Raw genomic sequence first — 20,859 nt, 5'->3', positions numbered from 1 at the left:
AACTGTAAACTATTTTTTGCTCTGAAACCCCGTTCCTCTGGTGATCCCATCCAGCAGGTTAAAATTATTATATCTCTGCTGCGTGGTGACCCCCTGGATTGGGCATTTGCCCTGGAACCTGGGAATCCGGCGTTGTTTAATGTAGACACCTTTTTTCAGGCGCTTGGGTTATTGTATGACGAACCTAATTCAGTGGATCATGCTGAGAAGACCTTGTTGGCCCTGTCTCAGGGTCAAGAAGCGGCAGAATCATATTGCCAGAAGTTTAGAAAATGGTCTGTACTGACTAAATGGAATGAGGATGCCTTGGCGGCAATCTTCAGAAAGGGTCTTTCTGAATCCGTTAAAGATGTTATGGTGGGGTTCCCCACGCCTGCTGGTCTGAGTGATTCTATGTCTCTGGCCATTCAGATTGATCGGCGCTTGCGCGAGCGCAGAGTTGTGCACACTACGGCATTGTCTTCCGAGCGGAGTCCTGAGCCTATGCAGTGTGATAGGATTGTGTCTAGAGCTGAACGACAAGGATTCAGACGTCAGAATAGGTTGTGTTTTTACTGCGGCGATTCTGCTCATGTTATTTCTGATTGCCCTAAGCGAACCAAGAGAATCGCTAGTTCTGTTACCATCAGTACTGTACAATCTAAATTTCTGTTATCTGTGACTCTGATCTGCTCATTATCGTCATTTTCTGTCATGGCATTTGTGGATTCAGGCGCCGCTCTAAACTTAATGGACTTGTCACTGACAATTTAGTCCGGCATACCATGTAGGCGAAAGATCTGTTTAATGAACAATGCTGCCAGAGCCCGTGCGGAAGGTAGCCGTGGAAGAGGCACCAAGTGCACCATCTTGGAAAAATGGTCGGTGATCGCCCAGATAATGGTGCAGCTACAAGACAGCCCACCACAAAATCCATCCCGACTATCTCCCAGGGCCTGTCCGCCACTGGCAGGGGGTAAAGCAATCCAGCTGGCCATTGCCAAGGAGACTTTTTCTTGGCGCAGGAGACACACGCCCGAGCATAGTCTGTGACGTCACGAGCCATATGCGGCCACCAGTATGTCCTCGCCAGTAGCTCAGATGTCCTTTTGGACCCAAAATGTCCACCCACCCTGGACGAGTGAGCCCAAGAGAGAACCTACGGACGCAGACTGGATGGTATAAAAGTCTTGCCCGGAGGCACAGACTCTAGCAAATCTGGGGTCACAGTTCTCAGGCTCTCGGTGGGGACAATAAGCCGAGGCTCCTCTTTCTCTTCCTCAGATGATACAACGGAGCAAGAGAGAGCGTCGGCACAAATGTTCTTCTCCCCAGAAATAAAATGTAGGGTGAAATGGAACCGGGAGAGGAACACGGACCATCTGGCCTGGCGAGAATTTAACCGCTGGGCTGTCTGCAAGTACACCAAATTCTTGTGGTCTGTGAAGACTTGGAAGGGAAAGCGAGCCCCCTCCAAGGGATGTCTCCACTCTGAGAAGGCCAACTTCATGGCTAGCAACTCCCTGTCCCCAATGGAATAATTCCTCTCCGCTGGTGAGAAGGTCTTGGAAAAGAAGAAGCAAAGATGCTTCCGACCTTGAGCATCCTTTAGGAAAAGGACTGCTCCAGCACCAACGGATGAGGCATCCACCTCCATTATAAATGGCTTATCTACATCGGGGCAATGTAGGATGGGAGCACTAGCGAAGTGTGACTTAATGGAGTGAAAGGCCTTGGAGACCTCCTCAGACCACAATTTGGGATTTGCTCCATTCTTGGTGAGGGCAACCAAGGGAGCTACCAAAGTTGAGAAGTGTGGAATGAACTGGCGAAAGTAATTAATGAACCCCATAAAGCGCTGCTCTGCTTTAAGAGAATGGGGTTCCTGCCAGTCCATCACAGCCTGTAGTTTAGCAGGATCCATAGCCAATCCCTGGGCGAAGATGATATAGCCCAGGAAAGGTAAGGACTCCTGCTCAAACACACATTTCTCCAACTTTGCGTAGAGAGAATTTGCCCGTAAGAGGTCAAAGACTCTGCAAACATCTCTCCGGTGGGAGTCAATATCTCAAGATTAGATGAGAATATCATCCAGATAAACTACAACCACTGTTGAGAGCATATCCCGGAAGATGTCGTTCACAAAGTCTTGGAAAATGGCTGGGGCATTACAGAGCCCGAATGGCATCACCAGATATTCATAGTGCCCATCCCTGGTGTTAAAAGCCGTCTTCCATTCATCCCACTCACAGATGCAAATCAGGTTGTAAGCACCCCGCAGATCTAGTTTAGTAAATACCCTTGCTCCCCGAAGCCTATCAAAGAGCTCAGATATCAGGGGCAGTGGATACTTATTCTTAACGGTGATGGCGTTAAGTCCCCTGTAATCTATGCATGGACGTAGTGTTGTGAATTCTGCTCTTGGGTTCCCTCTGGTGGTTGTTGATAGTAATGCAGTTGTCCCTGGGTTGCAATCCTGGGAAGGTGTCCCTGCTGATTGCAGCTCTGACTGGGATATTTAGGTGTGCAGGATTCATTAGCCCTTGCCAGTTGTCCATTGTTCTTGGAGGTTTTGCATCTCTGTCTGTTTCCTTCTGCCCTGCTGCCAAATCAGCAAAGATAAGTGTCTGGTTTTGCTTCTACAGCACACATGCTGTGTGCTTTACAATTCAGTACTATTCAATGTTTTTTCTTGTCTAGCTTAGACTGTGTTTGGATATTTCAGTCAAGTTGGATTCTCAGGAGATGCAGATATACATTCCATGTCTTTAGTTAGATGGTGGAATTTTTGTATTATCTGCTGTGGATATTTTTAGGGTTTTAATACTGGCCGCTTAGTATTCTGTCCTATCCTTTCCTATTTAGCTAGCGTGGCCTCTTTTGCTAAATCCTGAATTCTGGCTGCGTGTGTCTTTCCTCTAATACTCACAGTCTGGCTGCCTATACTTTGGGGTTCTGCTCTGAGGCAAGATAGAATTCCCATTTCCATCTATAGGGGTATTTAGTCCTCCGGCTGTGTCGAGGTGTCTAGGATGTGTTAGGTACACCCCACGGCTACTTCTAGTTGCGGTGACAGTTTAGGGTTTGCGGTCAGTATAGGTTCCACCTACTCCTGAGAAAGTCTCATGCGGCTCCAAGGTCACCGGATCATAACACATAGTTCCCCGTTCTTCTTCTGCACGAAGAAGAACCCAGCCCCTGCAGGTGACACTGACTTCCTAATGAATTCTCTTGCCAGATTTTCCTGGATGTACTGTGACATTGCCTCCATCTCCTGGAGAGATAACAGATAGACTCGACCACGGGGAGGCTCAGCACTAGGCAGGAGGTCAATAGGACAGTCATAGGGGCGGTGAGATGGAAGGGTCTCCGCAGCCCTTTTGGAGAACACATCTGCATAACACGTCCAATATTGCTTGGAGAAAGAGGATAGATTTGCGGGTACCTCAGTAGTAGCAACATGAACACATTCCCTCTGACATCTACCCCCACAAAATTCACCCCATCCCAAAATTCAGCCTGTGGACCACTCAATATAAGAAGAGTGGTACCGTAGCCAAGGTATCCCTAACAGGACCTCATCAATTCCCTCAGGAATGACGAGCAGAGATATAATATCCTGATGAGATAGTGACATGGACAGAGAAAAAGGGATGGTTATCTGTGAGGGCAGTGTCGACCCATTTACCACTCGTACGGTTACTGGTTGAGCCAACATTACCAGGGGAATTGCATGATGTTGGGCAAAGGCAGAAGACATAAAATTGCCCTCCGCCCCAGAATCCACACAGAGCTCTACCGAGTGGGTAAATGAGCCAATAGTAATTGTCCCCCTAAAGGACAATTTGGAGGCAAACTTTGCCATGTCTAGTGTACCTCCACCTACTGTCACTAGATGCTGACGTTTCCTCAACCGCTGGGGACATCTGGTGGCAAGATGTCCTGACTGCTGGCAAACATGACAAACCTGGAGTGCACAAGTGGTCTGGGACTTAGATCCCGCTCGTGACACTTCCATGGCCTCATGTGACTCAGGGGCCTGGACTGGAGATTTCAAAGGTTTGGCGAAGGTGGGAGCCAGCCGAAACCTCTGCCTACACTGGGCTCGCTCTAACCTCCGCTCGTGAAAACGGAGGTCAATACGAGTGGGCACTGCTATTAACTCCTCCAGTGTGGAGGGACTCTCCCTAGTGGCCAGAGCGTCCTTCACATGGTCAACCAGCCCCCTCCAAAATATCAGAATAAGGGCTTTATCCGACCACTCCAGCTCAGATGCTAGGGTGCGAAAGTGGACGGCAAAATGGCTGACCAAGGACGAGCCCTGAGTCAATGCCAACAGTGGGAGCGCCGTATCATGGGTGACACAAGGTCTTAAAAAGACCTGTTTCACAGTGCTCAGGAACAATGAAGCACTCTGCACCACATGATTGCCACGCTCCCACAACGGCGTAGCCCAATCCAACGCCCTGTCCGACAGGAGAAACACAATAAATCCCACCTTAGTCCGCTCTGTGGGGAAACGTGCAGCCAGAAGCTTGAGATGTATAGAGCACTGGCTCATGAAACCCCTACAACACTTACTATCACCAGAAAATTTTTCTGGCAGCGGGAGGTGAGATACAGTCGGAACTGGGGTGGCAGTGGACGAGGTTGCTCCACAGCTGAGGTTGTTATCTCGACAGCCGCCAACCTACCCTCCAGCTGCTGGATGTACCGCATGGATTGCTGTGTGTCCGTCATTTACTAGCCAGACCCTGGCGCTAGTATTATGTTAGGGTTGGCGGAATGCACAGAGTAAATATATATTGAATAGTAGGTGCGTTCGCAACCCGGGGTCCACCGTGCAGGCGAGAAACCTGCTGCTAGTAGATGGCGGTACTATATGGCGGTATAAGCAAACTCTGTTGCTTCACAGAGACGCTTGAGAAAGAGAACGCTGTGCCCTGTTAACCTCACAGGGGAACAGCTAGCAAATAGAGTCAACAGTGGTCATGGAGTCAGCAAAGCTTACACACAACTCCTCACCAGAGGTGCCGGTATTCTAGGGGCATATTACAGCCGAACCCTGAATCCGCATGCATAAGACCACACTGGCGCAGAGCACATAACTTTAGTTGATACTAGCGCATGGCCGTGCGGCCATGCGAACCTTTTATAGCTGCAGCAACTTCAGGACCTTCCTAGAGGACCAATAGGACTTGCTACAGTACCTGAGCAACTTCAGGACCTTCCTAGAGGACCATTGGTAGCTGCTGCAGTACCTGGGCATGTGACCCCTTACCTCCAATGAGAGGTCTTACCTTGGGCATGCTCAGAAGGGGAAAAGCAGGACTCAGTCCCAGAGATGCCTGCTCACCGCTGACCAGTACTGGCTACAATGGCTGAGCCTGGAAAGGCAGCAATAACCATCTGCACAGTATCAGGCTGAGCCAGATGCTGGGACCGACGTCTCCGCTGAGCATGCTCCACTGCGGCTGGAGAAGAATGGGAGACCGCAGCGGAGATGGTTCGAGATTCACCCTGTGCAGAAGCGGGAACTCAACACCTAACACCTCTGGTCCTTCGACCTCCAAGGTGTCAGGAAATGCCTAAGTGTGCATAACTGTCCATGAGGTTACTCAGACTCTCAGGTACATTTTTCCTCATTTCTTAAAGTACTGCTTAAAATGGAACTTGGTGTTAGGAACAGTTTTATGCCCACTTCGGCTTTTGTTGACTATAGGTCATGGTGAACCTGATTAACTCTAAATTGGTGGCCAATTGCAAGTTAGGGACAGTTAGGTTGGAAACCCCCATGAATGTTGCGGCCACTGATTCTACTAACTTCACTAAGGACGGTATCCATTTTCTCTCTGAAGAATTTATTCTCAAGTGGGGGGTTGTACACCAGGAGCACATTGGGGTTACAACTACAGAACCCGGTTATTGATTGGGAGTCACAGAATATTGTGAAATGGGGACCTAATTGTTCCAATGATTGCTTTGTTTCTGTATCTGTGTCATCCATCAGTCTGGAGGGTATTCCGGAGTACCTGAAGGACTTCGAGGATGTTTTCTCCTAAACAGAGGCTGAGGTTTTACCACCACACCGCCCCTTTGATTGTAGTATTGACCTTGTTCCTAATGCTAAATTGCCTAAGGCCCATTTATACAATCTCTCTGGTCCAGAGCGAGTTGCCATGAAAAAATATATCTCCGAGAGTCTTCCGAAAGGACACATTCGTCCTTTTATTTCTCCCATGGCGGCAGGGTTCTTTATTGTAAAGAAAAAGGATAGTGGTTTGCGCCCATGCCTCGATTTTCGAGACTTAAATAAGATAACTGTGAGAAATACGTACCCTCTCCCACTTATTCCTAATTTACACAACCAATTGTCTGGGGCCAAATGGTTTTCCAAGTTTGATCTCCGGGGGGCATATAACATTATCCGGATACGGAAGGGGGATGAGTGGAAAACTGCATTTCTCACATTTCTTTGAGAATTTAGTTATGCTTTCAGTCTGACAAACGCGCCTGCAGTGTTCCAGAACTTTATTAACCTGATTTTGCTGACTTTATTGGGCATTTTATGGTGGTTTATCTGGACAATATTTTAATCTACTCACCGGATAAACAGACTCACATGGATCACCAGAGGCTCCAGGAGAACTCCCTAATATTGCACGCCCCCCCAGTATATAGCACAGCCACGTAGTATATAGCAGCCACGTAGTATATAGCAGCCACATAGTATATAACACAGCCCACATAATATATAACACAGCCCACATAATATATAGCACAGCCCACGCAGTATATGACACAGGCCACGCAGTATATAACAGAGCCCATGTAGTATATAGCAGCCACGTAGTATATAACATAGCCCACGTAATATATAGCACAAACCACGTAGTATATAGCACAGCCCACGTAGTATATGACACAGCCCATGCAGTATATAACACAGCACACGTGGTATATAACACAGCCCATGCAGTATATAACACAGCCCACGTAGTATATAGCAGTGTGGGCACCATATCCCTATTAAAAAAAGTTAAAATAAAAAATAGTTATATACTCACCCTCTGGTGTCCAGCGAAGCTGTGCCGATGCGCGCAATGCTGCCGCCAGCTTCCATTCCCAGTGATGCATTGCGAAATTACCCAGATGACTTAGCGGTCTCGCGAGACCGCTAAGTCATCTGGGTAATTTTGCAATGCATCTCTGGGAACGGAAGCTGCCGGCCGCATTGCGGAAAGCTGCGGAAGCGACAGAAGGTGAGTATAGCATTTTTATTCATTTTTTAAATTATTTTTATCATTATATCTTTTTACTATTGATGCTGCATAGGCAGCATCAATAGTAAAAAGTTTGTCCGGGATGGGGCGACACACTGGCGCTGACTGGAGGGGAGTAGGGAGGGGGCATTGACTGGAGGAGAGTAGGGAGGGGCCAATTCACGGCCGGACTAAGCCTGTCGCTGATTGGTCGCTGCCGGCAGCGATGCCGGATTTCCGTTACGGCCGCAGCACCCCCATGCACGTTTCGCTTTAAGCTTTTTCCAGGGGAGTGTGCATCTTTAATAGCTCTTTTGCAGTGTATTTATGTGGAGTTCATTACACTGGTGGCAGCGGTCTGATTGCGGCGCTTCCGCCAGCGGGGCCTGCATAACGTCGGCACAGGTCAGTGTCATGTGACAACCAGCCCTCCCTCGGTCCGATGCCTCAGAGCAGGGGGAGGTACGGGTGACACAAGAGATGCGTCTCCTAGGCAACGGCAAAACAGGGAGCCGGCAGGAGCGCGCACTGCAGGAGTCTGTAAGTGCACGCATATTATTGCAGAAGCCCGGACATACTGTAGATGTGAGAACAAAGGGAGACATGTGGCATATAAAATTATTATGAAAGGAATGTGCGGAAATATGGATAAATACAGTGGGGCAAAAAAGTATTTAGTCAGTCAGCAATAGTGCAAGTTCCACCACTTAAAAAGATGAGAGGCGTCTGTAATTTACATCATAGGTAGACCTCAACTATGGGAGACAAACTGAGAAAAAAAAATCCAGAAAATCACATTGTCTGTTTTTTTATCATTTTATTTGCATATTATGGTGGAAAATAAGTATTTGGTCAGAAACAAAATTCATCTCAATACTTTGTAATATATCCTTTGTTGGCAATGACAGAGGTCAAACGTTTTCTGTAAGTCTTCACAAGGTTGCCACACACTGTTGTTGGTATTTTGGCCCATTCCTCCATGCAGATCTCCTCTAGAGCAGTGATGTTTTTGGCTTTTCGCTTGGCAACACGGACTTTCAACTCCCTCCAAAGGTTTTCTATAGGGTTGAGATCTGGAGACTGGCTAGGCCACTCCAGGACCTTGAAATGCTTCTTACGAAGCCACTCCTTCGTTGCCCTGGCGGTGTGCTTTGGATCATTGTCATGTTGAAAGACCCAGCCACATTTCATCTTCAATGCCCTTGCTGATGGAAGGAGGTTTGCACTCAAAATCTCACGATACATGGCCCCATTCATTCTTTCATGTACCCGGATCAGTCGTCCTGGCCCCTTTGCAGAGAAACAGCCCCAAAGCATGATGTTTCCACCACCATGCTTTACAGTAGGTATGGTGTTTGATGGATGCAACTCAGTATTCTTTTTCCACCAAACACGACAAGTTGTGTTTCTACCAAACAGTTCCAGTTTGGTTTCATCAGACCATAGAACATTCTCCCAAAACTCCTCTGGATCATCCAAATGCTCTCTAGCAAACTTCAGATGGGCCCGGACATGTACTGGCTTAAGCAGTGGGACACGTCTGGCACTGCAGGATCTGAGTCCATGGTGGCGTAGTGTGTTACTTATGGTAGGCCTTGTTACATTGGTCCCAGCTCTCTGCAGTTCATTCACTAGGTCCCCCCGCGTGGTTCTGGGATTTTTGCTCACCGTTCTTGTGATCATTCTGACCCCACGGGGTGGGATTTTGCGTGGAGCCCGAGATCGAGGGAGATTATCAGTGGTCTTGAATGTCTTCCATTTTCTAATTATTGCTCCCACTGTTGATTTCGTCACTCCAAGCTGGTTGGCTATTGCAGATTCAGTCTTCCCAGCCTGGTGCAGGGCTACAATTTTGTTTCTGGTGTCCTTTGACAGCTCTTTGGTCTTCACCATAGTGGAGTTTGGAGTCAGACTGTTTGAGGGTGTGCACAGGTGTCTTTTTATACTGATAACAAGTTTAAACAGGTGCCATTACTACAGGTAATGAGTGGAGGAAAGAGGAGACTCTTAAAGAAGAAGTTACAGGTCTGTGAGAGCCAGAAATCTTGATTGTTTGTTTCTGACCAAATACTTATTTTCCACCATAATATGCAAATAAAATGATAAAAAAACAGACAATGTGATTTTCTGGATTTTTTTTTCTCAGTTTGTCTCCCATAGTTGAGGTCTACCTATGATGTAAATTACAGACGCCTCTCATCTTTTTAAGTGGTGGAACTTGCACTATTGCTGACTGACTAAATACTTTTTTGCCCCACTGTATACTAAAGTGCTTGGAGTTGATCATGTATTATACAAAAAGAGAGACTAAGTAATGACCTCCATTTGTATATTTAAAGTGACGGTGCAACAAATCAAAGAGTAAATAAGTATGTGAATGGGATTGGGATCCTTTATATAGGTGTGTGGAAGAAATAAGTGATAAAAACAATTATTTTATTTTTAGCATTATTAATACTAATTAAAATCTATTGAAATATTATATGACAGATGTATAGTAATATTAAAAATAGAATAAGGTGCATGAATACAAGGCAATTTTTTAATACATGAATTAAACAGTATGATATCATTATTTAAAAAAAAATCATAAGTGATGTTAAAAGTGATATAGAGTAATATTATTAAGTATTGTTTATTTATTTTTTTTAGAAAGTCCAGCTTTTTAGAAGAGTCTCACATATAATGTCCAGCAAAATAATTGTCTTTTTTTTCTCAGATCTTCATTCTGTGCCAATCCAGACCTGCGGGAACAGGAAGTGGACCGGAACATGGCAAGTCTCAATCAATCAATGGACCACTCCGTCCTGAACATCAACACCCACAAGGTTTGTAAAAGCACTAAAATAGATAAAATATATAGGGTGAAACAAGTGAAGATAAAAAAAAAACATCACGAAAAGAGCAATCTTACAAAAAAGGAGCAAAGCTAAAAACTTCATTGAGGCCCAATGGTTAGACAGATTAAATTCTAGAAATCCACCGGGTGCCCCATTGCGCAAGATTCTTCCTCCAGTTACCTCCTCGCAAATCAATATGTACCCTATCAAAACCTGTGACCCTTAACAGTTTGACGTTGCAATCATGGAACATTTTAAAATGCTTCGGGATTGGTTTTAGTGATGTAAAATCATGCGCATCATGTGCATTGAGGATATCATGGAAGTGTTCTCTCACTCTAAACCTTAAGGGCCTAGATGTGAGTCCCACATAAATTTTAGAGCACGGACATACCACATAATAGATTATACCTATGGTGCCACAAGTGATGCGCTGAGTAATTGTGAATTGTTTCTTACCGTTACTTGATTGGAACATAAGGGCTCGGGACATGTTAGGGCAAGCTATGCAGGTTCCACAGGGGTAAAGCACCCATTTTGTTCCCTTAGATCCAAAGGCTTTATTCGGCTGCTCATTGGAGCAAATCCTTCTAGCACTCAAAAATTGGCCAGTTGGTATTCCATTAATGAGGGGTTGCGGATGTGAGGATTTGGCATGGAGCAGGGAATTCACTACAGTTTCTTTCCAAAAAACATTTGTTCCTAAAAGGCCATTGCTGCCCTTTGAAATCAATATGTCTAGGAAGTCAATACTAGTTTGACTGTACTTGCAGGTCAATTTAATAATTTAATATTCAATGCGTTGTCGTTCAAAATGCTTACAAAACCAAGGCCATCCTGCTCGGAGCACTGCCAAATGAGTAGTACATCATCTATATAGTGGGCCCAGAGCAGGACCCCCTCAATAAATGCCACAGGATTAGTGAAGAAAATGGACTGTTCCCACATGCCTAAAAACAAAAAAGTCTTTTCAACTTCAATGAAACTGTCCACTCTTAAAAAGAGTAACAAGAAATGCTGAATAGGATGTTACACATCCAGAAAGTATATGTTTGATGTATGTATACAGGTGTCAAGTTGAATCAGTAAAACAGGTGTGTAAAAATAGATTAGTTACATGTCTGGATAATTTTAATTTTGTTGCTATATTTAAAGAAAATTTTATCAACTTTCCAAAAAGGATGTACAATCATGGCCAAAAGTGTTGGCACCCTTTAAAATGTTCCAGAAAATGAAAGGTATCAACCACTGAGGACTCTCAATTCTAAATATTTTTCCAGAAAATGAAGTATCTCTTCCAGAAAATTATTGCAATTGCACATGTTTTATTTTACACATGTTTATTTCCTTTGTGTGTATTGGAACAACACAAAAAAACCCAGAAAATAATGCAAATTGGACATAATTTCATACAAATCTCCAAAAGTGGGCCAGACAAAATTGTTGGCACCTTTCTAAAATTGTTGCTAAACAACTTTGTTTCAAATATGTGATGCTCATTCACACTCACCTGTGGCAAGTAACATGTGGACAACATGAAAATCACACCTGAAACCAGATAAAAAGGGAAGAAGTTGACTCAATGTTTGCATTGTGTGTCTGTGTGTGTGCCACACTAAGCATGGAGAACAGAAAGAGGAAAATCACTGACCAGGGTAGATTATAATGATAAAATGTAACCTTTTCTTATAAACATTAAAATATAATGATCCAATTCCACCATGCTACAGTGGGTACGGAAAGTATTCTTACCCCTTTAAATGTTTCACTCTTTGTTTCATTGCAGCCATTTGGTAAATTCAAAAAAGTTAATTTTTTTCTCATTAATGGACACTCCACCCCATCATGATGGAAAAAACAGAAATGTAGTAATTTTTGGAAATTTTTTAAAAACAGAAAAACTGAAATATCACATGGTCATAAGTATTCAGACCCTTTGCTCAGTATTGAGTAGAAGCACCCTTTTGAGCTCAGACTCAACCATGAGTCTTCTTTGGAATGACACAACAAGTTTTTGACACCTGGATTTGGGGATCCTCTGCCATTCTTCCTTGCAGATCCTCTCCAGTTCCGTCAGGTTAGATGGTGAATGTTCGTGGACAGCCTTTTTCAGGTCTCTCCAGAGATGCTCAATTGGGTTTAGGTCAGGGCTCTGGCTGGGCCAGTCAAGAATGGTCACAGAGTTGTTCTGAAGCCACTACTTTGTTATTTTAGCTGTGTGCTTAGAGTCATTGTCTTGTTTGAACCTTTGGCCAAGTCTGACATCCAGAGCACTCTGGAAGAGGTTTTCATCCAGGATATTTCTGTACTTGTCCGCATTCATGTTTCCTTCAATGACAGCCAGTCATCTTGTCCCTGCAGCTGAAAAAGAACTCCATAGCATGATGCTGCCACCACCATGTTTCACTGTTGGAATCTTATTTCTCATTGTCTGGGAGTCCTTCATGTGTTTTTTTTAGAAAACTCTATGCAGGCTTTCATATGTCTTGCACTGAGGAGAGGCTTCCATCTGGCCACTCTGCCATAAAGGCCCGACTGGTGGAGGGCTGTAGTGATAGTTGACTTTTTCGAACCTTCTCCCATCTCCCTACTGCATCCCTGAAGCTCAGCCACAGTGATCTTGTGGTTCTTCTTTACTTCTCTCACCAAGGTTCTTCTCCCTCGATTGCTCAGTTTGGCTGGACGGCAAGGTCTAGGAAGACTTCTGGTGGTCCCAAACTTCTTCCATTTAAGGATTATGGAGGCCAGTGTGCTCTTAGGAACCTTGAGTACTGCAGAAATTCTGTTGTAACCTTGGCCAGATCTGTGCCTTGCCACAGTTCTGTCTCTGAGCTCCTTGGCCAGTTCCTTTGACCTCATGATTCTCATTTGGTCTGACATGCACTGTGAGCTGTGAGGTCTTATATAGACGGGTTAGTGCCTTTCTAAATCAAGTGCTATCAGTTTAATTAAACACAGCTGGACTCCAATGAAGGAGTAGAACCATCTCAAGGAGGATCACAAGGAAATGGACATCATTTGACTGAAATATGGGTGTCTGAGCAAAGGGTCTGAATACTTATGACCGTGTGATATTTCAGTTTTTCTTTATGAAATTTGCAAAAATTTCTACATTTCTGTTTTTTTCAGTCAAGATGGTGTGCACTCTGCATTAGTGCATTAGCACTTTGTAAGATGGGGTGCGCTCTGTACTTTAATGTGGAAAAAAATCAACTTTTTTAAATTTACCAAATGGCTGCAATGAAACAAAGAGAGAAAAATTTAAAGAGGTATGAATACTTTCTGTACCCACTGTATGTTCATTTTCTGGAACAATTTCAAGGGTGCAAACACTTTCGGCCATGACTGTAACAAAATATGCTTTTTAGGTTGCCAAATATCCAAAAAGGCAGCAACTGCAATAGGTATTGGCTTGGTGTGTACAGTTATGAATGTTTATCTAGATTTTTATTATAATTTTTTCCTTTTGTTTTTTTCAAACAATTATCCCCCACTTCCCCAAAAAGGAAGTAACACTAAATGCTAGGTTGGTAGGTACAGATTCAAAAAGTCATCAACAGGTCGCTGTATAGATGTGGCATGTATGGGTGTCAATTTGGACTAGTAAAACAGGTGTGCAGACAGACAAGCACTGTTAAAAGGTTGTATTTTTCTATCATCTTATTTTTTGTTCTTTTATTTAATCTCATTTCCCTACCTTCCCTAAAAGGATGTAACAAGAAATATCAGGTTCATGGGTACACTTCCAAAGAGCCAGCAACAGTAATTGGCCTCAGTACTGATATGTACGGATTGAAATTTAACTAGTAAAACAGGTGCAACACTAAGGCTATGTGCCCACGTTGCAGAAATGCTGCGGAAATGTCCGCAGCATTTCCGCAACTCCCTGCCGTGGGTAAAACATGTGCGTAACTCGCATGCGTTTTCCCACAAAACACAAGCGTTTTTAGCTTGCAGAATGCTTGCGTTTTCCAAGCGATCTGAAGCATCGCTTGGAAAAGTGATTGACAGGTTGGTCACACTTGTCAAGCATAGTGCTTGACAAGTGTGACCAACTTTTTACTATTGATGCATCCTATGCAGCATCAATAGTAAAAGAATGTTAAAAATAATAAAAAAATTAAAAATATGGTTATTCTCACCTTCCGACGGCCCCCGACTCCTCAACAGCGCTTCCAGTACATTCCATTCCCAGGGATGCTTTGCGCGAAGCACCTTTGTGAATAACAGTCACGTGACCACGACGTCATCTCAGGTGATTCACACAATGCATCCCTGGGAACGGAAGCCGCCGCATGCACCGCTGAGAGGCGGAAGGACTCCGGGGGCCATCAGAAGGTAAGTATATCCTTATTTTTTATTTTAATTCTTTTTATTTACATGAATATGGATCCCAAGGTCTTGGAGGAGAGTCTCCTCTCCTGCAGACCCTGGGTACCATCCACACATGAAGCGCTCACTTTACGCATGGTGGGCATAGCCACATGCATAAAGTGAGCATTTCAATGCAATCCTATGGCTGCGGAATCGCCGCGTTTCCTCAGAAATAATGAACATGTTGCGGATTTTACCGCTATGCGATTCCGCAGCGGAACAATCCGCAGCATGGGCACAGCAACTGTGGAATCCCATAGGATTGCATGGGAATGTGTTTTTTAAGTGTTTTAAGCATAAAAACCGCAACGTGGGCACACAGCCTAAAAATCCAAAACTTGTAAGCCAAATAAAACAATTCACTTTATTACAACATAAAAGTCACATTTTCTTATAAAGATCATAATACTCTAATAGCCCATTATATACAGTATGATGTCCCCCACAGCTTCTATACACAGTATAATGCCCAATAGCCCTCTATAAACAGTATGATGTCTCACACAGCTGCATAAACACAGTATAATGCAACCATAGCCTCCTATACGTAGTATGATGTATACTTCAGCTCTCTATACACAGTATAGTGCCCCAAAGACTCCTATACACAGTATGACATCCCCATAGATCCATTTACACAGTATAATGCCCCTATTGCTCCCTATGTATATTATGTTGTCCCCCTTAGCTCCTTATATAAAGCATAATGACACAATGACTGTTATATACAGTATGCTGTCCCCTACAGCCACTATACACAGTCTGATGCCTAATGCCCCCATAGTTTCCCTATTCACAGTATGGTTTACCCTCAGGCCCCTATTCACAGTGTAATGCTCCTATAGTCCTCCTATTCACAGTATGATGGCTCCACAGTAAAAACCCCCATGTGATACCACCACAGCCCACTGCATAATAAAAAGAAAACCTTATACTCACCTAATACTATTCCCCGTGTTCTGCTGCTTCCTCTTCTGGCTTGTTTCTCAGTGGGCGTGGGTGGAATAATGCAGTGACTTCATCATGCTACCTGACGGCCCCTGAGCAGAGATGGTCTCCAACGGGTCACAGAAAGCTTTTCGTGGCTCGTGAAGTAACTCATCACCCAGTTGTCAATTCATACATACATTTCTAGGAGGAATAGCAGAGCAACAACACAACACCGAGGCCTAATAAGCAATGATACAGAATAATCATATTATGAGGAATGCAAGAATTTACTAAAGCACACATTAAAGCCTCGTTCACACATCAATATTTTTGCATCAGTGTTTTACATAAAGAAACTATAATTGAAAGATTGACACCTGTTCTGTGTTTTGGAGACACTCCTCTTGGGTTTGGCTTACAAATACTGATGCAAAAATAGACATGTGAATAAGACCTAAGAGAGAAGGCAGATCCTCTTTAAGGATTTTAGTCTAATTGAAAATGTTGTTATAAAAAGCATTAATGGTGTTCTCCAATTCTAGGGGCAATTTCATTTCTTTTGTTTTACGTTAATACATTTCTACAGCCAGCAACAAAATACAAAAGGCAAAGGGTGCAAAATTGTTAATGAAACAAAATTCCAAAAGTTACTATTAACCAAAAATACATGCATCTAAGCAAAAAAAGAAAATTGTCCCCAAAGATGGACAATTCCTTTAATTGTAAAATATATTGATATTGGCCATTATACCCATATGAGATCATACCGAATCTGCCCCACAATATCTTTTTCTGGTCTTGTAAAATTTATAGCTTTTTCATTATGATACATATGATTTCCCAAATGTGCTAAAGGAACTAATGATTAAGTGGAAATCTTTGTTTTCTTAATTCACACGCAGCACATGCCTGTAGAGTGAGCAGCTGTGGCCACAATGAGCAAATCTAACAGTTCTATAAGGCAGGTGCCAAGACAAGCTCTCAGATCTGCTTCCTTAGCTTTGGATTTTGTTGTATACCCTAACTGTTTAAATTGTGCTGCAATTGGCAGAAGGACTGTTTTGAGGTTAGATTACTGGAAAACTAAAAATGCATAAATGCTGTGGTTGAAGTGGCCTCGAATAAGCAGTGGCATTGTGACTGAACTAAATATGATTAAGAATGAAGTGTTTCCTTGACCCACTGTATAGAAGTAGTTGTGTACTTATACAATGATGAGTATATAGCCTCACAAACCATCTTTACCACTTAGAGATGTCCTAATAATCAGCAGAAAGCTGATGTACACGTATTTCTCTGGTAGTAGCAAATTTGCCTTTCCATATAGACAGTGCCATTGTTCACACAATGTGTTTACAATGCATTTTATTCTTTCATTTTCGAAAAACTTTTTGAACTTTTATATTTTTTTATTTTTTAAATATTTTTAAACACTTTTTTTTTTTACTTTTCACTTGCTTCATTAGCCTCCATTGGAGACTAGATTCTGCGATCTTCTGATCGCCTATGTGTAGCAGAAATGCTCACTTGCTTTGACCACTGCCCAGTGATCTGGCAATGACAATCACAGGGGTCTGCTGCAGACACTGTGTTGTCATACCAACCCATCGGCGACCAGCTATCATGTGACACGGGCGTCGATGGGCATGATTAGTGATGCACTTCCGGCGCGATCACATTAAATGACTCTGTCAGTGATTGCCAGTGGCATTTAACAGGTTAACAGCAGCGGGTGGATCGCGATTCCACCTGCGGCTGTTAGGGGCACATGTCAGCGTTCAAAACAGCTGACATGTGGCGTGAAAGATGTGGGCTCATCGCTGGAGCCCACATCAAAGGGAGAGACATGACATGCGCCGTACATGTACGGCGCATGTCGTGAAGGGATTAAAACTACTAAGATTTTTGCACAAAAATGTTATGACTCGTCAAAGTGTATCACATCTGAATTCAATATGAAAGGGAGTGTAAATCCAGCAAGGCATATGTGGTAAAATTCAGAAAAAAATGTATTATCAAAATGATTAAGATTCAAAAACAGAGATGAATCACAAACGGCACACTGACCAACATGTTACTGCTAAGGAGCCTTAGGCTGGAGTCACACAGGATGCGATATGCTAATGACCCTTGTCTCCTGCTCTGCTGCGAGGGGGAGCCGAGTGTCATGCGTCTGTGCTCCGAGCCTCTCGCACAGAGCGGATCGGAGCACAGCTGCGGAGGGGGCAGAGAAACGAATTTCTCCATTTCCTCCATTGCTGGGGTCCGCTTATAACGCACAGCACTCGGATGATATCTGAGTGATGTGCGCTGTCTCACTCGCACCAATAGGCTCATATGGGTGAGAGTGAGCCGAGAGTCGGCCGAGTGTCCGTGACAATCACAGCATGCTGCGATTGTCTCGGACCGAGGAAAACGGCCGACAAAAAGTCGGCTGCGGGGAGCTGCCCCATAATTTAACATTGGTCCGAGTGCAATGCGATTTTAAATCTCATTGCACTCATCCGTTTAAGTCGCCAGTGTGACCCCAGCCTTATTCATTCACCATGAATAAGACTCCTTAGCCGAAATGTGTTGGTCAGTGTGCTGCTGGTGATTCCATCTCTGTTTTTGAATTTCATTCATTTTTGATACTAAAGTTTTTTCTGAATTTTACCACATATGCCTCGCTGGATTTCCACTCCCTTTCATCTTGAATGCTGAAGATTTTGCTTTGCTCCAGGCCATCCGCGCGCGACTTCCCTTCTGTATCCTACAACATGCTGAGCTGACTTTTTTTCTTTCTTATTTTTTCACTATTACATCTGAATTGGGATGTAAACGACCTGATAATATTTTTACTGTGCCATGGTACTGAAGCCACAACTTAAACTCACATTCGACAAATTTTTGGCATAACTGATTGAGTTGAAGTTCAACTAATCCAACCAATCACCATGGACATTTCACCATTAGTCTGGAGGCTGCTTCTAAATATGTGACAGGATAGACTACTTCTTCACACGTCAGGTGGTTATTTTCTGGTACACCGTTTACTGTACAAGATCCTGAAGTTTTTTTTCTTTACTTTACATATAAATTATTAATTGCTTCCAGTAGCTCTTTCTGACTTACTTTATCGTTGTTACTTATAAGATTTTTTTCTGTAATCTTTATCTTGTATTATTTTGAGTTCACATTCTTGGCCTTCAGAACCAATTTCTAGTTTTCCGTAGATGGTGTCAAATTATTATAGTTTTAACTCATAATAGTAATCCTGGAAAAATGACTTTATATTAGCTGTACCAACATATTTTGCCTCACTTTGGGGCTCAATCTAAATTCTCTATCAGTATGTCTTTGGAGTGTAGGAGGAAACCAGAGAACCCGGAGGAAACCCACACACAAGGAGAACATTTAAACTCCATACAGATGTTATCCTTACTGGGATTTGAAGGCTAATGGAACATATAGAATATATAAATGTCACTGTGTATTTGTGTTGAAAAATTAAATGATCTGGCTTCTGCCGAGTGATAGGCATATTGACTAATGATTCGTCACCATTTTCTCTGGTCTTGTGTTGTTTATATTTTTTGCCTTATTTGGTGTCTGAATTCCAGAAAATGCGATTGTTATATTATTGACTTGATTGATAATTACTACATCATTATCTATATGTCTATTTGTCTATCATACATATTCAGAACATAGGAAGGGGACACGTGACTCAGAACGGGGGCACGGCACACCTCCAACAGGTAACAAAGTATTCACTTTTTTATTCAGCACCGTGGGACCATTTATAATGTGTTCAATACGGAACAAACTCTTGAATGTGTTTGCTATTAAATTAACTAATCAGTATGTTTTTGGCATGTAGTAGACACCCGGAGAACTAAGACTCTAGAGGAAATCCAATGTAAAGGGAGAACATACAAACATCACGCAAGTATCTTCTTGCTGTGAAACTGGTAAATTTATAGAAAACACCTGCAGAATTTGGAAAAAGTTAAAAATGCAGATAGATTTAAAAAAACGGTTAGAAATATATCTTTATATTTTTGAACTATCACTGGTATTAATATAAAATGGTGGACCTGTCTGATATCCATTTGGGGTCAAGAAGGAATTTTTTATACTTTATGACAAATTCGGTCTATATTTTTTAAAGGCTAATTTTATGTTCCTCTGAATCAACTGGGGTTTTAACTCTCATTTTTGTTTGAAATAAGTGCTAGTTAAAGAAGCCCTCCCATGTAGATGTAGAAAAATAAATGTGTGTACATGTGTTTGATATGTAGTGTGTGTGTTAATATACTCACCTACCACCATGTCAGGTATCCAGGGCTGTTCTACTCCTTTTCTCAGTGACGTTACCGCTCTTCACACTCTCCGGCCCACTGTGTGATCCATAAGTCTCTTTTACAATGATAGTCTATGGCGAATTGTACTGACACCCTATAGGTTTACATTCTAAAAGCCACTTCTGGGTCTGAAGGGTGGTGATGTCACTAAGAAGAGGAACGGAACGGCATTGGATCCTGGAGAAAGCGGTGGCAGGTGAGTATATTAACCCATATACACTTCACTACATGAGCCCAGATTTAGTCAAAGAAAATCTTCTTGGGAGGGCTTTTTCAAATCTGTAAAACTATGATTCCTGTCTATGCTACATTTTATGCCAAAGTGTGTGCTTCTATAATTTTTTTTCTCCTGTAGTGAAGCTTTCTTAACCCCTCACCTCCAAGTCCACTGGGATCAGGATGGGTCAATCATCTTGAGTAAAGTTCTGCATTCCTTTTTCTCTCCAGGGAACGTGGAAGTACACAGAGCACTGGATCACTTGCACAGCCTACAGAAGAAGCACACATGATATCATACTTCCATTATGTTTCTTTCTTCTCATCTACTTTATTTTGGCTAAAACAATATAGAACAGATTATTACTTTCATTCTGTTTGTATATTTTAACTGAAATTTGCTGATTTGAGAAAACATTTGAGAAGGGATGATTTCTAACTTCAGAACGAAAACCCGTACTAGGGAAAATTTTGTAATCTAGCAACACAACTGCAGTTCACATGAGTGTGCTATAAAAGACATATAACATTATAGAAAGAAATAATATATCTGAGTCCATTGAATTTTTGGGATAAATGTATCCTGACTTGCTTTAGAAGAATTGGAATTTTGGAACCTCTTTTCTCAGAAATCTGTGCTGTGTCGTTCCAAAGGAATCCCTTCTAAAATTTTCTGAATAAATTGATAACCAGTAATTACTATACTTGTAAGTAATGTTTCTGAATTTGCAGGTCTGTAAATTCATTTTAGGATCTACTGTACTCTCAAAAGAAAATATTCAAGCCTCATTAAATGAAATGTGTCAGCAGGTTGTGCTATGTAATCTGAGAGCAGCATGATGTAGTGGCTGAAAGACTGATTTGAGTGATGAATCATGTATTGGACTGCTTGATGAAGTTTTGATAAAATCT

General features: G+C 42.8%; 1 protein-coding gene across 1 annotated transcript; it reads left to right on the top strand.

Moving 5' to 3' along the window:
- The first annotated feature begins 7,475 nt into the window (after positions 1 to 7,475).
- LOC143780190 (uncharacterized) lies at positions 7,476 to 20,631 on the top strand. Its single transcript, XM_077267533.1, has 4 exons — positions 7,476 to 7,646; positions 9,961 to 10,069; positions 19,072 to 19,125; positions 20,179 to 20,631. Exons 1-4 carry the CDS (start codon positions 7,569 to 7,571, stop codon positions 20,238 to 20,240), a joined length of 303 nt encoding a protein of 100 aa, XP_077123648.1. The 5' UTR covers positions 7,476 to 7,568; the 3' UTR covers positions 20,241 to 20,631.
- The last annotated feature ends 228 nt before the right edge of the window (positions 20,632 to 20,859 follow it).

The sequence above is a fragment of the Ranitomeya variabilis genome, chromosome 1 (genome assembly GCF_051348905.1).
Source record: "Ranitomeya variabilis isolate aRanVar5 chromosome 1, aRanVar5.hap1, whole genome shotgun sequence".
Taxonomy (NCBI): domain Eukaryota; kingdom Metazoa; phylum Chordata; class Amphibia; order Anura; family Dendrobatidae; genus Ranitomeya; species Ranitomeya variabilis.
The sequence above is the reverse complement of the archived record's forward strand: the minus strand, read 5'-3'. Positions and strand labels throughout refer to the sequence as shown.